Raw genomic sequence first — 26,936 nt, forward strand, 5'->3', positions numbered from 1 at the left:
ATTAAATTAATACATTCAGATTGAATGCACACATTCAGCTCTTCAAACGTTCTCTCAACTGGCGTTAACCTCTTTCTGGTTCCTCTCTTCATTAATTAAATGAATTCTTGGACACTTTTTTTTCCTGTATTTGCCTGAGCATCAACATTTTTACATTTTTAAAAGTTATACTTCAGTTATAGGTTACTTGGTACAAAATGACTGAGCTCAGTTGACTCACTGTAGATCCCAGGTTGTTTCACAATAAAGTTCTCTTTCATATGTTTTATATTCCTGAGTCAAATTCAGCTTTGTCTAATATTAATACAACTCCAGTTTTTGCTTTCAGTTGATATTTAAGAGACTAGTGGCTAGATAGAACAGATTAGATAGCTATTAAATTTAACCTTCCATCTTAAACATCTCATATTTAGTACCTAATTTTTTTTTTTTTTTTTTGGTACCGGAGATCGAACTCGGGTCCTTGCGCTTGCGCAGCAGGCGGCGAAACCACTGAGCCAAATCCCTGGCCCAAACATCTCATATTTAAAAAAAGTTGGACTCTGTTATTTGACTCAATATGAATGTGTTCCATTTGTGTTTGTTAAAATCCCAAGTGTATTGCTCATTTGGATCTGGAATATTCCCAATGGGCCCATGTGTCAAAGGCTTGGTCTTCAGCCTGGAAATTTTTATGACATTGTGTCTAGTGGGGTATCCTTTGGTCATGGGGGTGGAGGGGTGGGCAAACGAGTCCTCAAAGGGGAGAGTGGAATGCTGTTCTTTCTCTTTTGTCTTTTTTGTTCTAAGAGGTCATGGTTCTTGCAATGATGTGCTGCATCACCACAGGCCAAAGCTATAGGGCCAATTGAGATTGAAACCATGAACCAAAACAAACCTTTCTTCTTTTTAAGTTGATTACCTCAGGTATTTTGTTACAGTAATGGAAAGCTATCTAACACATATGTTTGGTCTTAATGTTACTATCTTTTTAGTGTGTATTTAACAATTCCTTACAATTTCCTTACAATTCCCCCCTATGGTACTTTAATTTTTAGTGATTCTACTTTCCACTCTCCAGGAAGTTTATATATTTCTCAAGCCTCCTGGTCTCATCTTCAGTCTTGCTCCCCAGACATTTTTGCCTTTGGTCTGTTCAGTATCTTCCACCTCTAGCAAGTGGAGTTTATAGAGAAGTACAAGGAAAGTAAACTTTTGAGACCTTAAATGTTGGAAAATGATTTTATTCTGTCCTTTAAACTAACTCATAATGTGGCTGAGGATAGAATTCTGGATTGGAAACGTTTTTCCTTCAGAATTTTGAAGGCATTTTTTCCTTTCTTGAGTTAAGAGTTGCTGTTCAGAAGTCCAAAGCCATTCTGATTCTCCATCCTCTGTAGGCATAACTTTTCCACTTCCCATCAAACTTACAGGCCTTTTGTCCTCAGTGTATCTAAAATGTACCAAAAAATAAAATAACATTATTGGTACATTTTAGATATAACATTCATCATAGGGAATTTTTACCTGTACATGATATATATTGCTTCTTTCTTCCCATTCCTCTCCCCTCCCTTCAACCTCTCTTCCCCTCCCTTTTTTTTTTTTGGTACCAGGGATCAAACTTGAGTCTTTGTGCTTGTGCAGCAGCTGGTGAAACCACTGAGCTAAATCCCCAGCCTTCCCCTTCTTATTTACAAAAGCTTTGTCTCCATTTTCCCTTCTATTCTTCTTTTCTTATCCTCTCCTTCTTTTTCTCCTCCCTCTTCCCTTGTTTCCCTTCTCATTTTGAACATTTTCTTCCCATTTCCCAATATTATACATTTTGGTCCTATTTACATTTTTCATTTCTCACACCAGAGAAACATGCAGTACTTAAACACGTGTTGGATTTATTTCACTTAAAAGTGTGGTCTCAATGTGCATCCATTTAGCTAGAAATGTCTGAAGCTTATCCTTTTTTTATGGCAGAGTAGTACTCACATCTTCATTATCCAGTCACCAGTTGATGGGCATTTGGGCTGTTTCCAAGATCTAGCTATTACAAACTGTGCTGCTGTAAACATGGGTGTGCATGTATCACTGTGGTATGATGCTTTTAATTCTTTTGGGAAGAAACCAAGAAGGGGAATAATTGGGTCAAATGGGACCTCTGATCCTAGTTTTTTGAGAAATCTCTATACTGATTTCCACAGTGGCTGCACCAGTCTACACTCCCACCAACAGTTGAGAAGGGTTCCTTTTCCCCCACAGCCCCACAAGCATTTGTTATTGGTTGGTTTCTTGATAATAGTCATTCTTTCTACAGTAAGATGGCTCAGCATTGTTCTAATTTGCATCTCTCGAAAGACCAGTGATAAACATTTTTTTTGTACATTTACTTGCCAGTTCTACTGCATCTGAGAAGTGTCTACACATTTCAGATGGCCATTTTTGTATTGGGTCTTTAAATTTGGGGGGGTCTGATTTTTTTTTTTAGTTCTTTATATATTCTAGATATTTGTCCTTCGTCTGAGGAACAGCTGGCAAAAATTTTTTCTCACAGTTTGGGTTGTCTCTTCACTGTGTTGCTGTTTCCTTTTGCTGTGCAAATTTTTTTGGGGGGGGATCAGTTGTTGATTGTTTGTGATAGTTCCTATGCAATTGGGGTTTTGTTCATAAAATCTTTGCCTACACCAATGTTTTTAAGAGTTTTACCTATTCTATCTTACAGCAGATTTAGTGTGTCTGTTTTAATATTTAGATCTTTGATTCATTTCAATTTTAGTTTAGTGCATGATGAGATATGGGTGTAGTTTTAATCTTTGGCATTTGGAAAGCCAGTTTTCCCAGTACCATTTATTAAAGAGGTTATCTTTCTCCCAGTGAAAATGTTTGGCTCCTTTGTTAAAGACAAGGTGGTTGAGTATGTTTAGAGTTGTTTCTGAATCTTCTAATCCATTCCATTGATCCTTGGGTCTGGGTTTTTTTTTCTTATGCCAGTACCATGCTGTTTTTAAAACAGTAGTTTTGTAGGATAATTTCAAGTCAGCAGTTATGATGCCCCCTTTGCCTTTGCTGCCCAAAATTGGTTTTGCTATTCTAGGTCTCTAAAATTCCAAATGAATTTTAGGATTGTTTTCTCTAATTCTGTGAGATATGCTATTGGTATTTTGATGGGGAGTGCATTAAATCTGTATAACAATTTTGGAAGTATGGCCATTTTCATTGTATTGATTCTTCCTACCCAAGAACAAGAAGTATCTTTCCATTTTCTGATATCCCCTTTGATCTTTTTTTCAGAGTACTGTAGTTTTCAATGTACATCTAATGTACAATCCATGTACAATCTAATTTCATTAGATTGATTCCTAAGTATTTCATTTTTTTGGATGTTAATGTGAAAGGTGTGGTTTCCCTCATTTCTCTCTCAGTGAGTTTGTTAGTTGTGTACAGGAAAGCTATTGATTTTTGAGTGTTGTATCCAGCTATGCTACTGAATTTGGTTATTAAATCTAGAATTCTTTTGGTGGAGTTTTTGGGGTCTTCTATGTAGAGTATCATGTCATCTGCAAATAATGATAATTTAACTTCTTCCTTTCCTGCCCTTATTCTTTTTACTTCTTTCTCTTGTCTAATTTCGCTGGCTAATGTTTCCAGGACTATATTGAATAAGAGTGATGATACTGGACACCCTTGTCTTGTTCCTGATTTTAGAGTGAAAGCTTTTGGTTTTTGACAGTTTAGTAAGATGCTGGCTGTTGGTTTGTAATAGGTAGCATTTATCAGATTGAGTAGGGTTTTTATCATGAATGGGTGTTGGATTTTGTCAAACACTTTTTCTGCATCCAATGAGATAATTATATGGTTTTTGTCCTTGGTTTTGTTAATACAGTGTATTACATTTACTGATTTGCATATATTGAACCATCCCTGCATCCCTGGTATGAATCCTACTTGGTCATGGTTTATAATCTTTTTGATGATTTGCTGCATTATTTGCCAATATCTTATTGAGGATTTTTTTATCTACGTTCATCAAGGGATTGGCCAGTAGTTCTTTTTTAGGTTGGGTCCTTCTCTGGTTTTGGTATAAGGGTAATGCTTGCTTCCAGGAATGAATTTGGGAGTACTGCTTCCCTTTCAATTTCATTAAAGAGTTTGAGAAGTAGTGGCATTAAGACTTCTCTAAATTTCTTGTAGAATTCAGCAGTGAATCTGTCAAGGCCTGGGCTTTTCTTTGTTGGTAGGTTTTTAGTTACATCTTCAATTTCATTTACTGATATTGGTTTATTTAGAATTTTTATATCTTCTTGATTCAGCTTTGGCAATTGACATGTATCTAGGAATCTGTCCATTTCTTCTGTGTTTTCCACTGAATTAGAATACAGGTTCTTGAAGTAGGTATAGATGATCTTCTGGATTTTTGAAGGATCTGTTGTGATTTCACTCTTTTCATTCCTAATTGCATGGATCTGAGTCTTTCCTTTTTTTGATAAGATTGGCTAAGGGTTTGTCAATTTTATTTAATCTGTCAAAGAACCAACTTGATTCATTGATTCTTTGTATTATTTACTTAGTCTCCACTGCATTAATTTCTGCTCTGATCTTTATAATTTCCTTCTTCATATGAGCTTGGGCTTGACTTGCTCTTCTTTTTCTAGAAGACTGAGGTTCAACACTAGGTTATTTGAGCTTCCTTTGAATATGAGAATTTACCGCTATACATATCCCTTGTAGAACTGCTTTCATTGCATCCCATAAGGTCTGCTATATTGTATTGGCATTATCGTTTAATTGTAGAAACTAATTTCTCCTTTAGTTTCATCTATGACCCATTGGTTTTTCAAGAGGATGTTATTTAATTTCCATCTGTTTATGAAATTTTTGTGGTTTCTTTTGCCATTGATTTCCAATTTGATTGCACTATGGTCTGATAATATGGGATGATTTCAATTCCCTTGCATTTACTTAAGCATGTACTTAAACTAGTATGTAGTCTGTTTGAATCTTGGTTTCTATCATTTTCCTAAACTTCTCTATTTTTTTTTTCTGTATCTGCTCTAGGGTCACTAACCATGTCTTTCATTAAGGTCACCATCTCTGTAGTTATCTGAGGAATTATTTCTCATTTGATTTTTTTCTAGAGCCTCATTCATCTGGAATCATTCATTGTTACTTCTGCTGCTACCACTTCAGAGAGTCCAGTTGGGTGGCTTTCAAATTGTTCTACCTCACTGCCCTCTGGGTTTGCCTTTGGTGAGCTGGCATTCTGGGGTTCCTCTTGCTTAAGTATCTTCTAATTTTCTATTTTTTTTTAGTTTAATTCCTAGTTGATGCTTGTAAATTGCTTATAGCAAATAGCTTTATTGCTAGTATTGAAAACCCTTGGGAAATGACTATTTCTCAGAGATGTCTTCCAGGTGTAGCTGGTTTTTGGGTTTTGAGACTGTTGCAAGATCCTACCTCTTCAATTGGTTGGGGACGAGAAGTTGCTGCCTATTTGGCTTAGCTGCTGGTTCTTTGGCACTGGCCTATAGGATTGTTTATGACCCTCAGGCAATCTCAGTCTTAGCATACCAAGAAGAACAACTTATTAGAACAGTTATGTCTCCTTCTCTAAAGTAGTACAAACAGCAATAATAATAGCACCAAACACAGCCTAGAAAATGAGAAAGTAATAGAAAAATATTAATTTGCTACTATTAATTTAACCATATGAACTATATTTTTGATTATGTAACAAAATCTACAGTGAACCAGTAAATTGTATACAGTAAATATGTCCTCATTATGGCCACTGGGGGAAAATTTAAAAGGGTTGGAGGGGAAAAATAGAGAAACAAGAAAAAGAAGAAGAGATTAGAAGCAAGGCTAGAGGCCAAAGGAAGATTATGAGAACTTTGGGAAACTGGTGAAGAAGGGGGGAAAGAGAGAAGGAAGAAGTAAAAACAAGAACAGAACAAAACAACAACAACAACAACAACAAAAACTAGAAACAATGTTTGCTCTCATATAAAACAAAAACAATCAAGAAAAAGCAAAACAAAACAAAAAGCAGCCAGGGATTTAGCTCAGTGGTTCTGCCGCCTGCCTCGCAGGTGCAAGGACCCGAGTTCGATCCCCAGTACCAAAAACAAAAACAAAAACAAAAAAAGGAAAGAAGAAAGAAGAAGAAGAGGAAGAGGAAGAGGAAGAAAAAGTTCACTTCAGGGCATGTCTCCGCTGTCACTGGTAAACAGAGTGCTCAGATCCCAGATCCCTGTTGATTAATCCCAGCAAGCCAGACATACATTTACTGGTGGGGTAGTGGATAATCCCAGCAAGTATGCATCTTTAGTCTCACTGAAGTTCAAGCTGATTTCTGGCTGTAAGGCTGGAACCCAATTTGTTCAGCCTACAACACTCTGTGTGACTCCTGCCAGCTTGAACTTGGTTCCTTGACTCCTGCTGATGAACTTGATTCCAGCTCACCCTGACACTGGGAGCTGCTATATGGAGCCAGACTGCAGCTGCTCTGAGTTCCAAGCTCAGTTGTCCTCTCTCCAAGAAGGCTATTGGCTAACTGTCCTCTCCTGGAGGCCATCTGAACCCGAATAACTCACCAGCCACTGCAGTCTGCTGCATTCACTGCTACATTCCACTGGTGCATTTCACTGTGGAGGCCTCTGGGGTTGCCAGTAGCCATCCTGCAGCTGCAGGTTCAAGCCATCCCTCCCATGGAGTCAGGGCTCAAGGAGGAAGCACTGCTTGCCACCTCCTTCTTCTGCATCGAGGTCTCTTTCTTTGCTCTTCCCACTGGCTCCAATTCTCATTTCAGATCCTTTCTGGGTCTCACGGACCCACTTTCCTCCTTCTTCTCTTGTTCATGTTGGTATATTCCAGTGTCTCGACACCAAATCTAGGAGAGGCTGTTTCTCTACTATTCACCATTCCACCATCCTCTCAGAAGCCTGAGGTCTAATACCTTAGCCAAAGGTAGACTCCAAATTGATTATATACTTGACCTGGAACCCACGGCAAATGTAGCCCAGGAACTCAAACACCCTGCGCTCAATCCAGACTGCCTCCAGCCCACTGCATCCCTTTTAATTTATTTTTAAAATTTGAGACAGGGTTTCTTTACATCATCCAAGCTGCTCTTGAACTATTGATCTTCCTGCCTCAGCCTCCTGAGTAGCTAGGATCACAGGTGTGCACTGCCATATCCTGCTTGTTTATGTGTTACTAAGAGAACTCATTCACCTTAGTCTTGTGTGTGCTGGAAAGAAGCAAAATGAGATGTGTGGACTGAATCTTCCTTTTAACTCAGAAGTGTCCACTGCTTTCTACAACAGAGACTTTCAGTGTTTGTTCCAGTTCTGCCCCTGGCTCTTTCATTCCATGTTTCCCACTCCCACACTCCTTGTCTGGATGTTTCTTCTGGCTGCTTCATCAAGGGCACTCCCTCGAGGGAGCTCCCTGGTGGTTGTGCCAAGTGGGGCTTGGGCAGCTGGGGTGGGGCAAACATTGTCTGCTTCAAGTCTGACCCTTTTCCAACCCTCCTGCCAGCCTGAACCTTTATTTTAGAAACCCTCATGCCACCTCTGTTCCCAGGTATGAGAATCCTTGAAATTTTGCAAGTGTGCCAATATCAGCTCGTTGCCTTCACAACCAGCTCTCTACTGGCTACCTTGTGGCCTGGCTCGTCACTTCCCTGGTTTGAACTGTGGGATGTCCCTGGCCAAGGGAGACCACAGTGCTCCCCTCCCAGGGTGCTCATGAGGGACTCCAGGCACGGCACTCTGCTCAACACACAGCTCCTGTCCCTGGTCTCCAGGGCTCCTGTCCTTTCCTTTCCTTGGGTAGGTGTGGTGACCCTCTGCCCACTGCCTGAACATGAGGTGACCACATCCTGTCCCTACAGAACTGGCCAGAAGCAGCAGCAATCCCTGAACCCTGGTGGCAAAACACCAGGCTGCTCTTCCTGGGGGTGGTGGGAGTGGGGTCTGTACTGACAGCCTGTCCCCTGCCTGCCCTGGTGGTGACAGCAGGTACCGTCACGTCTCCCCATGCTCACATTTTCTAACCTGAGACAAGAGGGTGACCTTCTCCAGGGTGCTGCAGCTGGCATGGAATGGTCATGACTCAAAGCCATACATCAAGGGAGGAGAGACCTCAATAAAGGACGTTCACGCTCCAGTGCCTCCCAGCCAGCAGGCGCCCTGACATTTTGTGTGATGGGATTGGTCATGATCGAGGGTGCTGCTACCTTCTGAACGAGACAGGCCAAGCAGCAGACAGAGAGGCTTGCTCCCCTCTCAACCCATGAGGCAGGCCATGCTCGAGGAGTGGGAAGGTAGGGGACAACCTTAGGGCAGAACATAGGCCATTGGCCTTGGATGAGTGAATCCGCTTAAGAAAAAATCTAAGGTGAATCTTAGGATTCAATCTGCACGTTTGCACAGCCCTGTGCTTAAAACCTGATTCTAAGTGTTCCGACAGTGAGAACCTACATGGATTAGACACAGAACCCTGCTTCCTTAAATGGTGGTACCTTGAACCAGTCTTTTGCTCTATCACAGAATACACGATGCTGGGTATTCTTTAAGGAACCAAGATTTATTTCTTACAGTTATGGAGGCTGGAAGTCCAAGGTCAAACGACCTGCTTCTGTGGGGGATTCTTGCTGTGCCGTCCCACAGTGAAAAGCAGAAGGGCAAGAAGCAGCCAGGGGTGGTGGTGCATGCCTGTAATTCCAGCACTCAAGAGAGGCTGAGGCAGACGGCTTACAAGTTTGAGCCCACCCTGGGCAACTTAGTGACACCCTGACTCAAAATAAAAAAGGGCTGGTATATAGCTCAGTGCAAAGGCCTGGGTTCTATATTGCAAAAGGAAAAAAGAAACAGGAACCTAGTCTGCAATCTGAGTATTAATCCCTTCTGGAGGGCAGAGCCCTGGAGACCTCATCACTTCTTCAAGGGTCCCCTCTCAGCATGGTTGTGTTGGGGATTAAATTTCCAACACATGAACTTTGGGGGATGCATCCAAGCCACAGCACCCTTGCAGACAGCGGACAGCCTGGTGGTCAACGCTAAGGGGGAACAGATCTACACTGACATGGGAGGACGCTCACCTGGTGTTCTGCTGAGTCCACGCACAGTGTGGCTGCTTTATATAAACTGTGTGTGTGTGTGGGTTGGGGGGACACTTGCTACTGTCAACCACAGTCGTCTTTGCTAGTGTTCAGCTCATGTGCTTTTCGGTCCCTTTTACATTTGTTAGAGTGAGCATATACAACCTTTAGAACCCGAACAAGCTTTTCTTATTTAAGTACAAAGAGCAGACTGCTTCCTTTGCCTTCTCTCTAATGAAGTCATCCACACATCCACTCCCTGCAGGTATAAAAGCTGGATGGTGATACAAGACCTTCCTCACCAGCTGGGGTGAGGATAAAATAACCATGCCAGCACAGTGCTTAGTACTTGGTGCTCAGTACCCATTAACACCCTCTTCAATGTGAGCTGAAAACTCCACCTCCTGACTCCCAAGCAGGAAGAGTGGCACAGTGCGGCCTGAGAAAGGCTGGCTGAGTCACTGCTTTACTTGGAATTCTAAGTCTCAGAAGCATGAAGGCCCTGCTGGTGTAGGTGACTCTACTACAGAGACACACGCCTGCTCCTGCCACCAATGGCAGAGGACTCGCTTGGTGGGACTCCCTGGTGGACATGGCTTCTGGTTCGGGCACTGCAGATCAGCCAAGCACACTGACACTGGACAGCTTCTGGAAAGCCCCCTGAGTGATGCTGGCATTTAAAGAAGCTTTTTCCGGGCTGGGGATTTGGCTTAGTGGTTTCATCGCCTGCTGCGCAAGCGCAAGGACCAGAGTTTGATCCCTGGTGACAAAAGAAAAAAAAAAAAAAAGCAGCTTTTTCCTGCTGCCACCTCAGCTAGTATCTCATCTCCTAAGGCATATTTCCGACAATTTGCAATGCTAGACTTCCATGAATGGGAGCGAAAGGCAGACTAGAGGATGGAGAGGCAGGGCCTCAGCACCAGATGCTTTCTACAAAAACAGCGCAGGGAAAAAAAGGAGATTCTGTTAGCTGATTAGAAACTCCCTCCCTAAAAAAATGGGCCCAATATCATACTTGTTAGATGTCAGTAACATTAGCTGGTGCTTCCAGTGTGTCTTATGCCCTACAGACCCTGTTCTAAGAACCTGATGTACACGAGCCACCTAACATCTGGGGAGGCAGTACTATTATTCTCATTTACAGATGAGGAAAAATTCAGTTTACTGGTCCAAGGTCACACATTGTAGAGAAGCTGCTTCATTAGAATAGAAACCATGGCTCATAAAACATCACCGTTTAGTGATATTTCTCACTTGTCCTGAGCAATGGCTGTTGAACGGAAGGCCAGAGAGGTGAGGGTGCTTCCCCCTTCTCTGTGCACGAGCTCAGGGAGACCCTTGTGCACCCAGGGCAAGTGGTAGGTGGCGCGCCACCTCCTGGACAGTGTGTGTGACAGCCAGTGCCTTAATAAACAGTTTTACTTTTGTAGGGAAAAAGAGCCTAATTAAGCCACACCCATGGAATGCTGTTGGAGTGCCCCAGTGCGCCCATAGAAAGCCACACCGTTTGCCTCGCAGCGGCTTAATGAAGTGGCAAAAGGCACACAGGAGAAAATGAGTAGTGTCACAGGTTGGAAACTGGAACCTGTGAACTCAAGGCAAATGTCACTGCATTTACAGGGACATGGAAACCCAAAAACCGAAACCACATGACTCCGTGCATTGAGGACTTTTATTTTCAGGCCTTTAGACTTTGTGAGTGACACAGAACCCAGGGCCCAGGGTGAAGCCATGCTGTCCCAGCAGGAGCTGCCCCGGAGAGACTGAGGCTCCTGAGCATGTTACCGAGGAGGTCTCTGGAAGCAGCTGTACAAGACAGGCCTCTGAAAACAACAATCACTCCCCGAGTTTTACGTTGGAGCCTGCTTTCCATTTTGTTGCTTTCACAGCTGAGTCTAAAGTTTCATCTTTCTGCCTTAAACACAAATCAACATCCACTTTTAATGAAATGCAGGGAACAGCTTCTGTGGCTGGAAGCAAATCTTGCCTGAGGGCCACACACCTGACTGTTCCTGGTGGATGCTGCCTGCTGAGGACAGACGGATGGACGGACGGACAGCCCAGGCCTCTCCAGCACCTCCCCACGGCTTTCCACACTGCTCTGCATCAGCAGTGTATGGGAAGTACAGACAGCCTCGCCTGGACACAGGAGGCTCTGATGGCCAGCGCAGGGCATGCTCCCGGACGGCAGGGGCTGGCGACAGCTGCCATCAAGTTTAACACAAAACCTTAGCCTGACTCCTCTTTCCCCATCAGCCTTCTGTCAAAGCATCAGCATGGTAACCATTTCCATTAACATAAAAGCTCATTTTCTTAACTCCTGGGTAAATGCATTATGTAGTTAAAGGCCAGGGAGCCAAGCGTGATGGTTTTTATATGTCCCAACTTGACTTTCATCCCTAGAGTACATAAATAGCTTTCTCCCGAGGCTGCTCCTCAAATGACTATCACGAGTCCCACTTCACGAGCTACGCTGTGCAAATCAGCTGATCTGCTCTTGTCGGTGAATAAAAACAGGTCACCTGCAGCCCACATGCAGACTGTGAAAATTGGAGAAATCATTAAACCTCTAAAACTGAAGAGACTTCTTGGGCACACACAGGTGAGGGTGGCTCCAGGCTCCTGTGGCCCAGCTTTGAAGGAAGTTCCCAGTCACCGCAGCCACAGGAGGAGGTGCCGTCCTCGTCAGGGGACAGTGGAGGTCCGTCTGCTTTGCGGATCTGCTGTCTTCTGCCAGGGAGGGTGCTGCATGAAGGGGGATTGCGGTGGCCATTATTTTAGCATCTTCACCATGTACGGGCCTTGTAATCTGTAGCCAATCTTCCTATAATAATTCCTGGTGCCAACTCCTGTGGAGAAGCCAAAGTGGAGAGAGGTCTAATCAGCATCCCTGTAGTAACCTTCCCACGTCAGCAACTGCCGCCCCCTGAGCTCCTTCAGAGGCCAAACCCCCTTCCAGGTGGAGTCCCAGTTTAATAAGTTTGCAACATTTTTATCATGTTGAATTCAAGCTGTATAAAAATACAGCAGCTGCTGTGTGGGCAGAAGCAAGTCTCTTTCCTTGATGCTAACACAGCATGTGGTACGCGTCCTGCATATCCGTGGGCCCCAGCAAATGTGCACGCTCGCCGTTTCAGGGCCTGGGTGGCACCCTCGAGCAGTGCTGCAGGAGAATGAGGACGGGGGGCCTACCGTGTGAGACTCCTGGACTCCAAAGGACGTCCAGGGTACCTGGTTACCTGACATGGCCCTGCAAGCAAAGGTGCACGCAACCAACCAGGTTGGTGCCAGAGTTCAAGGCACAGAAGGGGTTCCGGACAAGTCTCTCCCTCCCCAGCCTCAGAGAGGTGAGTTGGCTGAAAGGTGGGGTGTTTGTACTGTGCAATCCTCCACTGCTCTGTGGGCACCAACCGGGTGGCCCACAACTTAACTCAGATCTGACACCAGCTGCTCAGTTGGCACAGGCCCCATGCGGTTGAGGCTTGGCTTTACAAGACTGTCCCCAACTTCAGACATCACTTGTACATGTGGGTCTACCTGGTTTTTTCTGTCTGGCTTGGCTACAGTTTGGGGGCTCCCACAGAGCCTCCTCAGAGATACCTGCTATAAGGGCTTGCAGAACCCAGAGGGATGTTTACTTAATGTTTACTGGTTTATTAAAGGACGCAACAAAGGGTACAGATGAACAGCCAGGTGCAGGGTGTGTCACCCTCCCAGCGCATGGATGCATTCACCATCCAGAGAGCTCTCGGAACCCAGGTTTTTGGGATTTTTAGGGGCTTCATTGTGCAGGCAAGATCGATTATTAACTCAGCTTCCTGCCCCTGCTCTCCCCCAGGATGGGGGTGGAGCGGAAAGCTTCAAGCTTCTAACCAAGGCTCAGTTCCTTGGGGACCAGCCCCTATCAAGGGTTCCACCAAGAGTCACCTCCCACTACCTAGGAAGTTCCAAGGGCTTTAGGAGCTCTGTGTCAGAAAAGGCGGCCAGAGAGCTGTTAGGTATTTCTTGCTGTCTCAGTATTTAAGGAATGTTAACTGATTGAAATCAAGACTTAAGGTCCATGGACTTTCTTTCTTTAAAAGGGACTTGTTTAAGACTTAAGTTTGCGATACACTCTCCCAAGTGATGTCTGTCAAAGAACGCCTGACCACGGGTAAGCACTGAGCTGAGGGCAGAGCCTGGCTCACAGGCGTGGTTAGGGCAGGGGCTTCTGGACCAGGGAGACACAGGCTTGAGATCTATACCTTTTCCCGAATTCCCCAACCTCCACTTTCTCGTCTGTAACAGCAGACCTGAATCTCTAGGATGCTGAGGAATAAATGGGACAGAAACCCTCTGTCCAGAGTCTGGAGAAGACAAATCTCTCAGAGAGGCTGGTGGCTGCAGCTGAGGCTGCCAGCACTTCGGGACTGGGTGTCTGGGGATGTCTCTGGGTTCCTCTCCCTGCGATGCTGCAGTGAATTCCAACTGTCTCTGGCTCCCCTGGGCTTGCCTGGTTCCTTCCCTAGCATCAGGCTCTCTACACCTCAGCCCGAGTTACTTCCGTGCAGGCCCCTGGCCTCTGTGCTAGGCCACACCTCCGAGGTTCTAGGTGCCGAGCTATGGCTGCTTCCGGGCTGCCAGCTCCATGGTGTCACTTCCAGTGTACCCTGTTCACCATCGGGTTTTGAGCGATTGGTATTGATTGTGTCCAATAAATATTTAACGAGTAAATTAAATGGAAGACAAAAGCTCCCAGCAGGAAAGCAAATACTTGTTAGCTTTTGCAAGTCTATCCTAATCTTTAACCTAAACATTTGCTATTTGGGAACAGGATTTCCCATGTTTGTTTCAAGATCTTTTCGGTGTTAAGCACGTGGTACAGAAGCTGTCGTGACGGAGGCAGCTGAGCTGCACACAGCTACTGGTCTCCCCGGGGATCTTCCCAGCATCCACAAGTTTACTCGGACTCCGCCTCCAGCTCCCGGGCTCTGCCCAGGCTGCTGTCTGCTTGGAGCACCCCAAGGGCAACTCTTCACCTTTCCTGTGTTACTATCACTGCTTCTGTTTGACTTGGGCTTTGCTGTACAGCAAGAGAAAGACAAAGACATGAAGAGAAATGGGCGCAGGCAGCAGCTCAGGCTCGGGGAAGAGAGGAGATTCTCATCAGAAGAGCACACATCATTTGTGGGTCTAGGGCCACAGGGTACCCCACTACCCAGCAACGTCACTCTTGAGTGAAAAGAGAAATGTTTATGTTCACGAAAAGGCATGTTATTTATACATCTCCAAACTAGAAAGAACCCAAATATTCATCAGCAGTAGGATGGGAAAACTGGTATATTCATTCAAGGGAATATGATACAGCCACAAAAACTGTAGTTATCTGCCACAACGTGGGTGAACTGCACCCCCAGTCTTGTGTGAAAAATCAAGTGTGTTATACTTCAATTAAAAAAAAAACCTTGAGGGCCGGGGATTTACCTCAGTGGTTACGCCGCGTGCCTTGCAAGCGTAAGGACCTGAGTTCGATCCCTGGGACCAAAAAAAAAATCTTGAGAAAGCGCATCTGTTTGTTTCAATTGCGCTGAGAGCTCAATTTGCCCAAAGAATTCAGTGAAATAAGGAAGGAGTTGGATGGGAGAGCAAGTAGGAAGCCCTGAGCAGCAGTCACGGGCACCGCACGTACCTGGAATCATTCAGCACTGAGCTTTCTGTTCCGAGTCCCACTGGCCAGAAATGTGTTCGGTTCCTAAACTTAGTTTCCTCCCCAAATAACAAGAAGTTCCTGGCTTGGCTCATTCATTCGGAGCAGACAGCAGGCTTTGCTTTTTCCTTGTGCAGACCGAACTGACCTGAGGTAAAGGCTGGAGCAGGTCCACCCCACAGGAAGTCAAGGCGTGGACAGACAGGGGCTCCAGCCCGGCTAGGGCCCTCTGTGCTCTGAGCCTGATCCTCAGGAAGTGGAAAGTGACTTCTGGTTGAGATGGCTGTCTTGCCAGGGCGGAAGGAATGTGCGCATGGCGGCAGCCTGGTTCCTTCTGATACTGGTGAAGCAGGAATGACCCAGTCCAGAGCTTTGCTATCTACAGGCATGTTTCCAAAGGGTGTATTTTCGATTTGGTGTAAGCCATGTTTGGGAGTATCTTCCTTATGATACAAATCAACACAAAATGTGCACTGTGACCTTTTTTTGCTGTGCAGTTCAGTGGCACCGAGGACACTCAGGCTGCTGTGCAGCCTTCACCAGCATCCGCCTCCAGAGCTTTTTTATCCTGTAAAACTGAAACTCTGCCAGCCCCTGGTCAAGAGTAACTCCACAGTCCCTGGCAACCCCCACTCCACTTTCTGCCTCTGTGAAGCCCACTTCCTTCAGACCTCATGTAAGCGGAAGTGGGCAGTATTTTCCCTTTTGTGACTAACTTACTTCATTTAGCACAATGGTTCCGAGGGCCAATCATGTCAGGTTTAAGCCACTGTATCGGTCCATTTTCATTACTGTAATGAAATGGCTGAGGGAAGCTGATTTTATAAAGCAAACAGGCTTGTCCAGCTTTAAAGTAGGTTTAGGAGGCTCCCGGGCAGGTGGCAGGCACTGACGCAGCGCTGGCTGGGGCCTGGCTTGGGTCACATAGAGGCAGATGGCAATGGCAGAAGCGTGGGTGGGATGAGCGGTCACATCCCAGACTGGAAGCCACAGACAGAAGGGAGTGGAGCCGGCTGAGAACTACACCAGCCCTTCCCACAGGCAGCAGGTCTGTGATCCAGGGACCTTCCTCAGCTCCAGCCCTCACAGGCTCTGCAAACGTACCCTGGGGGCTGGGCTTCCTCCACACACACTTTTGGGGGACACATTTGAACCCTGGACAACCCACCGCAGCTGCATTTTCTACTCCTTGTAACTGAAAACACTGTAGCTCACATGTAAGCATAGGGACAGGAAGAGATAATCAGAGGTCAAGTCTCCCTAGAAAAGAATTCCCGGTGGCAGCTCTGACCACACCATTCTCCAGCCTAAAATCACCAATGGCATGTGCCAAAGTACAGCTCCAACCAAAACCCTGGCCTGAATACGAGCTCTTTCGTACCTGACTCTTTAGCTTTTGTGTCTGCCAACACTGACCTTACTACTTCCTAGTCCAGGATTCGCAGGCCAGGCCAGGCCAGGTGTCTGGGTGCTGGTGGGGTGGCTGCTCTTTAGGGGCCACCATGCACCAACCCCTCCCTCCAGCCAAGGTGTGGACTTTAATCACAGATCTATTGTTTTACAACCACACTGTGCTCCCTTTCCCTCTGCTAGAATGTCAGCTCTTTAAAATCAATGGTTTCAGGCCAGGGATTTAGCTCACTGGCACTGCACCGGCCTTGCAAATGCAAGGTACTGAGTTCAATCCCCAGTGTCAAAAAAAAAAAAAGTCAATGGTTTCTATCATCCAGGCTCATTACAGTGACTGGCACATAATCAAAATGCAATAAATACCTGCAGCTCTATTACCTCTAGTTATTTTCATGTTGTGTACACACAAAGGAATGTGCTCCTGAAAGATATATTTTAAAAATGAGCTCCATGTGATGTGCTGGGTCGTGGGGAATGACTCCAGAAAAAAGGGCTGGAGGACAAGACTTCTTAACCTGACAAATTCCTCCCTTGTTACAAATTTCCTACCTTGTCAGTTAAGGGAGTTAGAGGTAGCTTTCTGATTTATACTATTATCTCCAGCTAATTAAAACTGCCCCCGGTTCCTTCAGAAATATTTCTTTTTATATTTCTATTCTAATTTACAGAACAGATGTTATTTCCCAAGAACTGGAATGATTTATTCTGGAATGTATTACTGAAGCTCCATATGCCCACTATCTAGCTTCAATGATGACCAATCCATCCACTGGGCTTCGGGGGCTTCCACTCAGATAATGGACGCCATAAAACACAGTGAATCCTTCCTGCTTTGGCTGTGCCCAGCTCCACGCCTGGAGAGAGTTTGTGCTGTTTTATGCATCCTCTGTCAAATCAAGGTGACGCCCTGACTTTCAGAGGGAGGGTGAGGGGGCTGTGCAGGTGGGCAGAGGGCTTCGTTTTAACAACACGCCATCAACCTACACTGAGCATCAGAGAGCTGAGAGGCCAGGGAGAGGCAGCCTCACAGCTGCATAGGACGAGCCAGCCCGCAGGTACCCCAAAAGTCCCTGCAGGGGTCAGGCATGGTCTGATTGCCCGGGCGTGTGGTTAACACAACTGCTACAACTGCCGGGGTACAATCAGCATTTCTCAGTGATGATTTCAGACTTCTCCTTTTGCCCAGCGCTGGGAGAGGTACTTAGGCCTTGCTTGCTCCGGGCCTTGTGTCCACTGAGCTCCTGTCCTGTTCGCAGCGACACAGAGCAACCCAGCAAGGACCATGACCTCAGGGCTCTGAGAGGCTCCAAGTACCCCAGGGAGGAAGCCTGCCCTCTGGCCAGTCTGGACTCCTACTTTTCACCCAAACAACTAAACAAACAATCTCCATGGGTGCAGTGTATCTTTGTGCCTCCCATTTCTTGAAATAAAGATCTCCCCCGTTTCTGTAATCCGTGGGCCAGGCTGCCAAAGGTCTTAGGCCTGCCCTTCACCAACTCAGAAGGGACCACGATGAATGCCTCTCTCTGCTCCCATCTCCACGCCATGCCTAGCAGGGCTCCTAGAAAGTCCTCTGTCCCAGTAACTTTCCTTTCGTTAGTCAGCCAGGAAAAAGCAATTACTCTCCTGAGCTGACGTCAGCCAACCTCCCAGAGTGACGGCAGGCTGGCTCAGTCTCCGGCCCTCCCCTGTAGGGCGCACGCGGGGCTGCACAAGCCACTGAGCTCTCCACTCCATCCCAGGCATGGGATGCTGCCCCCCCCCCCCCCCCGCCGCAGGGTCCTCAGGGTGCCCTGTGCGGAGCTGGCAGCTGCAGATGAGGGTCAGGGGTAGGAGGAAGGTGCTTTATTTTCTCCTCCAGGTTACCTAGTCCACAACCAGAATTCAGCAGTGTCACAGGGACCTTTTTCCTTCTCTGTAGGCAGGATAAATATTTTTATCTTCACTGCTTTACCAGCTATGATGACGATGAAATGAGTCAAGGTGAGAGGAGATGCCCTGAGGGGCGTCCACAGCGACACCCAGGTGTGGCTGGAGCGACCAGCCTCCGAGGCCTCCTCCTGGCCTCTGCCCCTCCCCAGGACTTCAACACCACTCGAGGGTACTTTCCTGTGTAATTTGCAAATGTGATTATGACGAAGGCTCCAAATGTGTACTTTGGATGGAACGCAGACCGAGGGAGGGGCGTTCATGAGGCAGAGGGTGCTGCTGGGTCCTGGATGGGATGGGGGATGCTCAGCTCACAGAGGGGAACCCTTTCCCATGGGGGTCTGGGAGGCTGGCCAGGAGCCGACGGCCTCCCTGAGAATCTCCACCCTGCAGAGACCAGACTGATAGCATCTCTCTGACCCCTCTTCCAGTGTCCCCAAGCCTCAAGCTCCTTGAAAGGGCAAAGAATCTGTGCTACCTGATTCCCTCTCCCTTGCTTGATGTAGACTCCTTAGCTCAGGACACAGATTTGCTTATTCCAAGTATGGAGACAGAAAGGAAAAAACAGAAGACGCCCATGTCGGCAGCCTCGGCCACTGGCTCCAGGAGCAGGTTCATTAGGGCTTGCTCAATACTCTTGAAGAAAAACAGGCTGGGGATCACACATGTTACAAAGACAAAAATGGAGCAAACACAGACATCTGTCTGAAGTTCTACTCTGTTTATTCCTTCTCCCTTCTGGAGACTGAACTCTGGGCTTCCGGAGGGAGCCAGTGGGCAAATGAAATAATCTTGATGCGGTGGTTGAACTGGCAGAAAAACAACTCTTTGCTCCTCCAACCACAGCTTTTATTCCTAAGAGGATAAATTCAACACCAGAGTAAAGTCTCAGAACACTGAAAACAAATACTTTTCCTTTAAAAGAGAAAATAAATCTTGAGCAGGAAATGGACCTAGATGCTACTGATCTTGTGATTCTGACTAACTCCATTTCAACAAAAGAAGAGAACAACGTGACAGCTGAGTGACTGTCAGGTATAAAGCCACAAGAGGAAGACAGCCTTCTGGGAGCACCTCCATACATGCAGCTTCCTCGTCAGAGCAGAGGCTCTCATCCACCAAGCCTAATGAGGCTGGATTATCTTCTTCAGAGAACCATGAGTTTCAGACTGGGTCACAACCCAAGTGCACACCACCAGGAAGTTGAGGAATCGCAGCTTGGACCCTGCCTGCCAATGCTCCAGCACTCACGCCCCACACAGTCTGTCACTGCGGGGGACGCACTTCTTGTTTTACAGTGCAGGAAGAAGGTCAGTTTGTCTTCCTCATCTTAACCTCCTGTATCTGTGTCCAGTTTTTCAATGCTCTTTGATAAATCACTAGAGACACTGAAACACAGTGACCTTACTTCCATTTCAATAACAGAGCTCACTAAAAACAGAAAGGTTAATCACAGAAAAGGGTCAGCTGACATGGGCAGGCAGTAAGAAACTTTGTCAACAGTTACGGCTTACAAATGGAGAACGATGGGAAGCGGATATTTCTCAGGAACAACTTGATAAATTGTGATCACTATGTAAAAAACAAAAGAACTACAAGAGTTTTTGGGAAAAGCAACAAGGATACCAATATGATAGAAAATAGGTCCTAGAGGGAGACAGAAAAGCAGAGGCATTTAAACTCATGGGCTTAATTACAGCAGACTAAAGTTATGACAGAGCCGTAATTCCTGTGTCTCGCTTCCAGGTGGCTTGAACCACTGGTGGTACATACGTGACTGTACCACTTCTACCACCATGGGTACAAGCCGCCTGATGGGACAGTCATGCATGTACCACCCTTCCAGCTGAAGATGGTCAGTGTATGTGCCCCAAATTTAAAATGGTTCAACTAAAAATGATCAAAGACCTCATGGTTCCAAATGATGAGAGAATGGAGAGGATGTACCCTTCTGCAGGGGAGTGGGGGCTTTCCCACCAATCCAGGAAGGGCAGTGAGATCTGCACAGTGTGGCTGGATAAGGGCCCAGTGAGTCCTGTGGCCACCAGAGCAGAGAACCAGCCGCCACACTCTGTCCCCTCACATTGGGCCAGGGGTGCTGTCCCAGCTCTGGGAGGTGGGGAGCTACTGGGGGCAGAGTTGCTTCAAGGATGAAAGGAGGTAAAGAGCCCAGGTCCGAATTGAGAGTCTAGCAAAGACAGGGACTGGGCACAGCAATCTCACTCTGGACTGTGCCTGGGAGGCTCACTTTGAAACTGCACAGGGACTGCTCCAGGGAGCCACGGAATGACCTAGAGCAGCCCCTAGCCTTGGTCCCAGCCAACAGCAGCCTTCAAAGCCTTGTAAAAGGATGCGGAGCTCCTCCTTGGAGGAAGCTAACACATGTAGGTCTTGAAGTATTTTTGAAAGCAAATTCTCATTTGAAATGCGGAATAAATTATAAAAAGAAAGATGAGATAGACTTTGAGATAAGATACATGACACAAAACAAACCGCAGGGATCCTAGATGTGAAATCATTTGATGTAGATGGTGAAAGAGATATGCTTACTATGTTCACAGAGACAGAAATGGAAATCTGTATATCTACAAATAACTGGAGACTATAAAACATGACATTACAGAGCTGATACAGATACCAGAAACTCAAGATTTAAAAAATAAAGTGAGTAGGACAGAGGCACCAATGGATGAGTTTAGCAGATTAGACACAGCTGAATGAGTAAACCGAAGGTTAAATCAAAAGAAACAATCAACAATGAAGCATGAAGAAACAAAATAATGTGGGTGGGAAGAGGGTACAGTGGACTCATAAATAGCTCTAAAATATGTGTATCTGGGGCTGGGGAATTTAGCTCAGTGGTTTCGCCACCTGCTGCGGAAGCGCAAGGACCCAAGTTCGATCCCCTGTACCAAAAAATAAATAAATAAATAAAATATGTGTATCTGCAGTCTCAGGAAGAGTAAGGCGAGAGAACAGGAGGCAACATATAAGTTAGAGGCTAAAAACTACTCAGAATCGATTTTTAAAAAATCAATCCATTGAGGAAAGCTCAATGAAACCCAGACAGGGGAAATACATACCTAGGAAATAGCATGGTAAAGCCAGAGTAAAACAAACACAGCCTGAAGAAATAAAGATGATATTAAACAAAAACAATGACAAAAAAAAATCCAAAAGTATAGAGAGATCCTCAAAGACAGCAGAGTTTTAAACTCTAACCTGCAGCATTAAAAACCAGGAAATAGGGCAAGACAGACTTGAGATGCACAAAGAAGAGAGCTGCAAATCTAGAATTCCACACCCAGCAAAAACGAATGAAGCAAAAAAAAACAAAACAAAACGAATGAAGCAAAATAAAAATACTTTCACATAATCAAAAATGGAATAGTTTGCTACCAACAGATTATCACTAAGCAAATCAATACTTGTGGGTTTTAGAAAAATGATCACACAGAAAAGAAGATATCTGAATGGCCAATGAACCTATGAGACAGTTGTCAACTGCATCAGGGATGGGGGTGGAAGTGAAAATCACAAATGCACCACTCACTCGTCAGACTGGCACAACCGAAACTCATTCCTTGTTGAGGAGAGTGAAAACTGACTGGTAAGAGCACTGTAGAGAACACTCGGCAGAACCTTCTAGCTGAACATGGCACTCCTAAGCCCAGAAATTCCACTCTTGGGAATGTATTCTACAGAAATATGCAACATACTTATGCAAGAATATTCATAAGCCTAAACTAGAAACGACCCCCCAAAAATACCTGCAAGAATAGAGAAACAGACTGCGGGCCAGCTACATGACAGAATCCTACAGACCAACAAAAATGAACAAACTATAGCTACGCTCAATGTGACTCAATCTTACAACAATGTTGAACAAAAGTAGCCAGAAAACACTGCACTAAAGTGATTCTACTTATCTAAAATTAAAAACAACAGTGTTAAAGTATATGTGAATGGGATTAGTGTCCTTCTAAAAGGGCCTGAAAGAGCCTGCCTGTCCCTTTTGCCCTTTTGCCACGTGAGAACACAGAAGGTGCCATCCCCGAGGAATGGCACTTGACCAGACACTGAATCTGCTGATGGCTTGATCTTGGACTTCTCAGCCTCTTGAACTGGAAGCAGTGAAGTTCTACTGCTTAAAAAAACTCAGCCTAATGTACTTGTTATAGTAACTGAATGGGCTAAGATACAAAGGCAGGGTTACACAATTCACTGTTTAACAGACTACAGACTTTACTATTTGTTAAAAATTTCAAAAAATAAAAAGGGGCAAGTAATTCCAAGTATGTGATTGCTTACTGAAATGAGAAATAAATTAATTCTTCATACCTATAGAAAAACAAGAGAATTTTGGTTGTGATTTCAATAAGGCAAAGAACATAGAATTATAATTGTGATTTAATAGAAGAAATGATAAAGGAAGTTGAACTGATCAGGTTATTTACTAAAGGCACTTTAGGAGTTTCAAAATTGAAATATTTTGTGTCCAAGAATTCCTCAAGAAAAACTTGGTCAATAATTTAGACATTTTCATGTTGAAGCAGAAAAATGAATTCGGTATCTGGAGGTACATTCCTGTTTTTTGACAGTTGCTTTGCTGGGACACAAGACTGCCCTTTATTGCTAGCAATGTGTTACTGGGTTGAATAAAACTTGAGCCCACATTACACTTCCAGAGCCAAACTTAAAAAGAGAAAATATGTAAAATCTGCCCCTTTGAAAGTTAAATCTGATTTTTTTGATTAGACAGAAAAGATCAAGATGATGATTCATGATTGTTTAATAAAAAAAATCAGTGAAATAAAAACAAAGAAACTGTTTTAATTACTTTTGGTTCAGTTAATCAACTATTTATTGAATGTTTGATATATGCCTAGTAGCATTAAAACAAGGAAATACATTCATTAGTTTCATTCATTTGCTCTTGAAATCAGACTTTATTATATCTCACTGATCTCCTGCAGGGATGGCAATACACTTTTCAACAATGCACAATGACACGGAAGTTAGGGAAAGGTTATTTTTCTGAACGTTAGAAAATGAACCACTTAAGTCAGTGACCCTAAATCTGAGGGAATTTTTCTCCTGTTTTGTTTAAAAAAATAAAAAACACAACTTACAAAGCTGATAAAGGTTACTCACAAATAATCTTGGCTCTTCAAAGCCGTGACTAGGCAGGTCATTAATATATTACTCTCCATCACCTTGGAAATATATAGCATCTCAGAGTCTGCCACCCAGCAGCATAAAAGTTCCTCCACATATTTTGAAAGGATTTTAGCAAGATAATAACAAAGTAAAAATGAATAAAGAATAAGTGTAGGCAACTTATAAAGTAGGTATAGAGGAGCTAAACAGCAGTTACCATGGTAACTTACAGACAGACGGGTGACGTTGGTGGCCTATGTTCTAGGTCTTAGCTTTTTTCCTAGCCGGAGTCTAACACAGGAGGCCCATGACATCTGCCTCCAAAGCGGGATACCTCTGCTTCCCTGGGGCAGAGTGCGCTTCTCACAGACTCTTCTCACTGCCTTGCTCATGCCTCAGACCATGAGTGTCTCTGAGACGTTAAAGCTTGGGAGGCAGGGGGATTTTCTCAATTGACAGTCTCTCATATGGGGAAAGTGGCAAAGTGCGAAGTTTTGGAGCTCAGTCCTGCCACAAAACAAGCATTAAGGTGGGAATAACAACTGGAACCAACTACCTTGGAGTGCTGGAACATGATACAACACAGCAACTGGGGCAGCGCGCAGTGCTAGACAAAGGGAGAGGCTGCAGAGCTCTGGTCAGAGAGCAGCACGCTCGACCCACCCACAATCCCAGTTCCAGGATGTACTGCAGCTGCAGGGATGGCAGCCTGTACCCCTCGGGCAGCTGGCTCGCAGCAGGGTGGGGAGGAAGGGCCCAGCTCTGCAGACACTCCAGGCTGTGCTTGTCGCTCAGTTTGGAGCTTCCTGGGGGACCAGTGCCTTGGTTCTGGGCCCCCGTGGCTGCGCTGGCATCCCTGGGAAGGGCCTCCAGAAGATTTGAAGGGATACGAACCACCTTTTTATTGGATCTAGCCATTTAAGAAAATCCTTCTAAGGTTTCAGGTTGATCACAGAGATAACAACAGAAGTTTCAGTGACTGTACATAAAAAAAATACAGACTTTTGTAAAAGTAGTTTGGAAAAGTCACTAGACAAATAGATGACTGTAGACAATTCTGTTTTTCAGAGGTACAATATTATATACTCACATATTTATTGAAAGAAAAAACAATTTGACAGATACTATTCCTGAAGAAGCCTGGATATTGAGACTGAAGTCAGCTTTATCAAATTTGCCCAAGGAGCTAAAGGAAACCAAGGACAGAGAACAAAAAGACAGCAGGGGAACACTACCTGAACAAAGAGGGGATGTGAATAAAGGGATACAAATTGTAACAGGGAACCAAACAGAAATTCTACAGAAATTCTAAAGCAGAGGATTGTAAGAGCTAAAATAAAAACTTCACTAGAGGGCTTCAGCAGCAGAATGGAACAAGCAGAATCAGTGCATTTGAAGATAAAACAAATGGATTTGTCTTGTCTGAGGAGCAGAACGAGAAAAAGAACTTGGAAAAACGAACAGCGCATGAGGACACCATCAAACACACCAACATATGCAGCCTCAGAGGAAGATGGAGAAATAAAAGGCAGAAAAAAGATTTAAAGAAGTGTTTGAAAATTTGATGGAAGACATGAATCTGTATGTTGAAGAAGCTCAGCAAATTCCAGGCAGGATAAATTCACTGAGATCCACAATGAGGCACATTATAGTCAAAATGTCAAAAGTGAGACAGTCCTGAAAGTAGCAAGAGACAAGTGAGCAGCCACATGCAGGGGATTCTCAGTCAGACCGACAGCCACCACTAGAAGCCCTGGAGGTCGGAAGGCTGAGGAATGAGACACGTAAAGTGCTGAAAGAAAAATGAACCTGGCAACTGAGAATTCTACATTTGACAAAACTATCTTTCAGGAAAAAGGAGAAATTAAGACACTTCCAGATAAACAAAAGTGAAAGGGTTTTGCAACCCTCTGCCGTACAGGAAATGCTGAAGGGAGTCCTTGAGACCCAAAATGAAGGGACACCAGATGGTAACTTGAAGCCACGGGAAGAATAACGGACACTCGTAATGGTTATTACACAAGGAAACATAAAAGCTAGTATTGCTGTACTTTTCTATTTGCTCTTTTCTTCCTACACAAATCAAAAGGCAAATTCATAAAACAATAATTATAAATCTGTTAATAGGCACACAGGTATGAAGATGCATTCTGTGACAGTAACAATGGAAAGAGAGCGACAGAGACGTGCAAGAGCCTAGTGTTTGCATACATTATACGGAACACACTGCCAGCAAGGGGCGGGACACACGTTTCTCACAAGTGCACTCTCCAGGTTAGGGCAGAAGTCAGGCTGCAAAACAAATCCTAACAAATCCCAAAAGACTGAAGTCAGACAAAGTACCTTTCCCGATCACAAGGGAATGAAACGAGAAATAAAGCCAGTGTTATGGCTGTGTCTAGATGTCCCCCAAAAGCCTCATGCAGTCATAGGTGGGGCTTTTGCAGAGACGGCAGGACCTAGAGTGTGTGATACTAGAATTAATTCATGATGCGAAGCTAGGATCAAGGGTGCTAGGATTAAGGGTGTGAGTGCTGCCCGTCCTAAGTGGCCTGGATAAAATATAAGGGATAGAAAACTGTGGTTGTCTCTTACTTGCTTGCTTTGCTACCTTTTGCCTGCCATGAACTGTCTCTCCTCTGCAAGGGCTGTCTGCCATGCCATCTTGCTTTGGAGTCAGTGGATTACGGACTGGAACCACTACAAACTATGAGCTAAATAAACCTTTCCCCTTTTAACTTTGGGTGTTGGGTATTTTGGCTCAGCAACGAGAGAAAAGTAAGACAATCAGGAAATGGATATATAAGTGGAAATTAAACAACCAATGCAGCAAAAAAAAAAAAGTCCTCATGGAAAATACCTTGAGCAAGCAAAAGGGGAGACAACACTCCAAAACTTCCAGGATGCAGTAAAAACAGTGTAGAGAGGATAATTTACAGCTGTAAATGTTTACATTAATAAGAAGAAAGATCTCAGGTCAAAACCCCAGTCTATACCTTAAGGAGCTAGAAAAATAAGAATGAGCTAAACCTAAACCAAGGCAGTAGACATCAAGATAGATATAGAACAGAAAAATGACAAAGAAAACAACAAAATCAAAATGTTCATTCTTAAAAACCTAGGAACTCTTTACCTTAGGCTGACACCCCCCTCAATAGAAATAAAAGAGAGAATTACTACTGACCTTACAGAAATAAAAAGAATTAGAAGAGACTATTATGAACAACTGTAAACCAATACACTGGATAATTTAGATGAAATGAACAAATTCTTAGGAACACAAAAATTGACTCAAGAAGAAAAAGAAAGTCTAAATGGACTACATCAGTAATGACACCCCCCCCCCAAAAGGGTCAGGATCAAATGGCCTTCCTAGTAAATTCTATCAAGTGGATTAAAAAAGAATACAGATTTTTGGGCACACACTTCAAAAAATTAAATAGGACACACACTTGTCTTTGGTATCAGGGTGGACAGGACACATGGGAAACAAGTGGCTCATGTTGACAGTCCCAGCTAGACCATATAGGCCACCCCAGCTGAGGCCCTTGACATCACAGAGATGAATCATCCCTGCTGAAATTCTCACCCACAGAATCACGCAGCAAATAAAACAGTTGCATTTTACGCCACTAAATCTCGGGGCAGTGTTATATAGCAGTAAATAACCCAAACAAC

At 44.6% G+C, this 26,936-nt stretch overlaps 1 protein-coding gene across 4 annotated transcripts in view; it reads right to left on the reverse strand.

Moving 5' to 3' along the window:
- Nucleotides 1–1,246: 1,246 nt before the first annotated feature.
- Nucleotides 1,247–26,936, reverse strand: part of Elp3 (elongator acetyltransferase complex subunit 3) — a 76,122-nt gene continuing 50,432 nt past the window's right edge. For 3 of the 4 annotated variants that reach the window (XM_004848407.4, XM_087216759.1, XM_087216757.1), the window contains one exon: nucleotides 10,728–11,922. In XM_004848407.4, coding sequence (XP_004848464.1) covers nucleotides 11,846–11,922 — 77 coding nt within the window. In that variant the 3' untranslated portion in view covers nucleotides 10,728–11,845. Of the gene's footprint in view, nucleotides 1,433–10,727; nucleotides 11,923–26,936 lie in introns of those variants that run through there. The other variant, XM_087216758.1, reaches the window with a different exon arrangement.

This window comes from Heterocephalus glaber, unplaced genomic scaffold (assembly GCF_053883595.1).
Source record: "Heterocephalus glaber isolate CG9 unplaced genomic scaffold, H.glaber_assembly_v1.0 deba00001460, whole genome shotgun sequence".
In the NCBI taxonomy this organism is placed as follows: Eukaryota; Metazoa; Chordata; class Mammalia; order Rodentia; family Bathyergidae; genus Heterocephalus; species Heterocephalus glaber.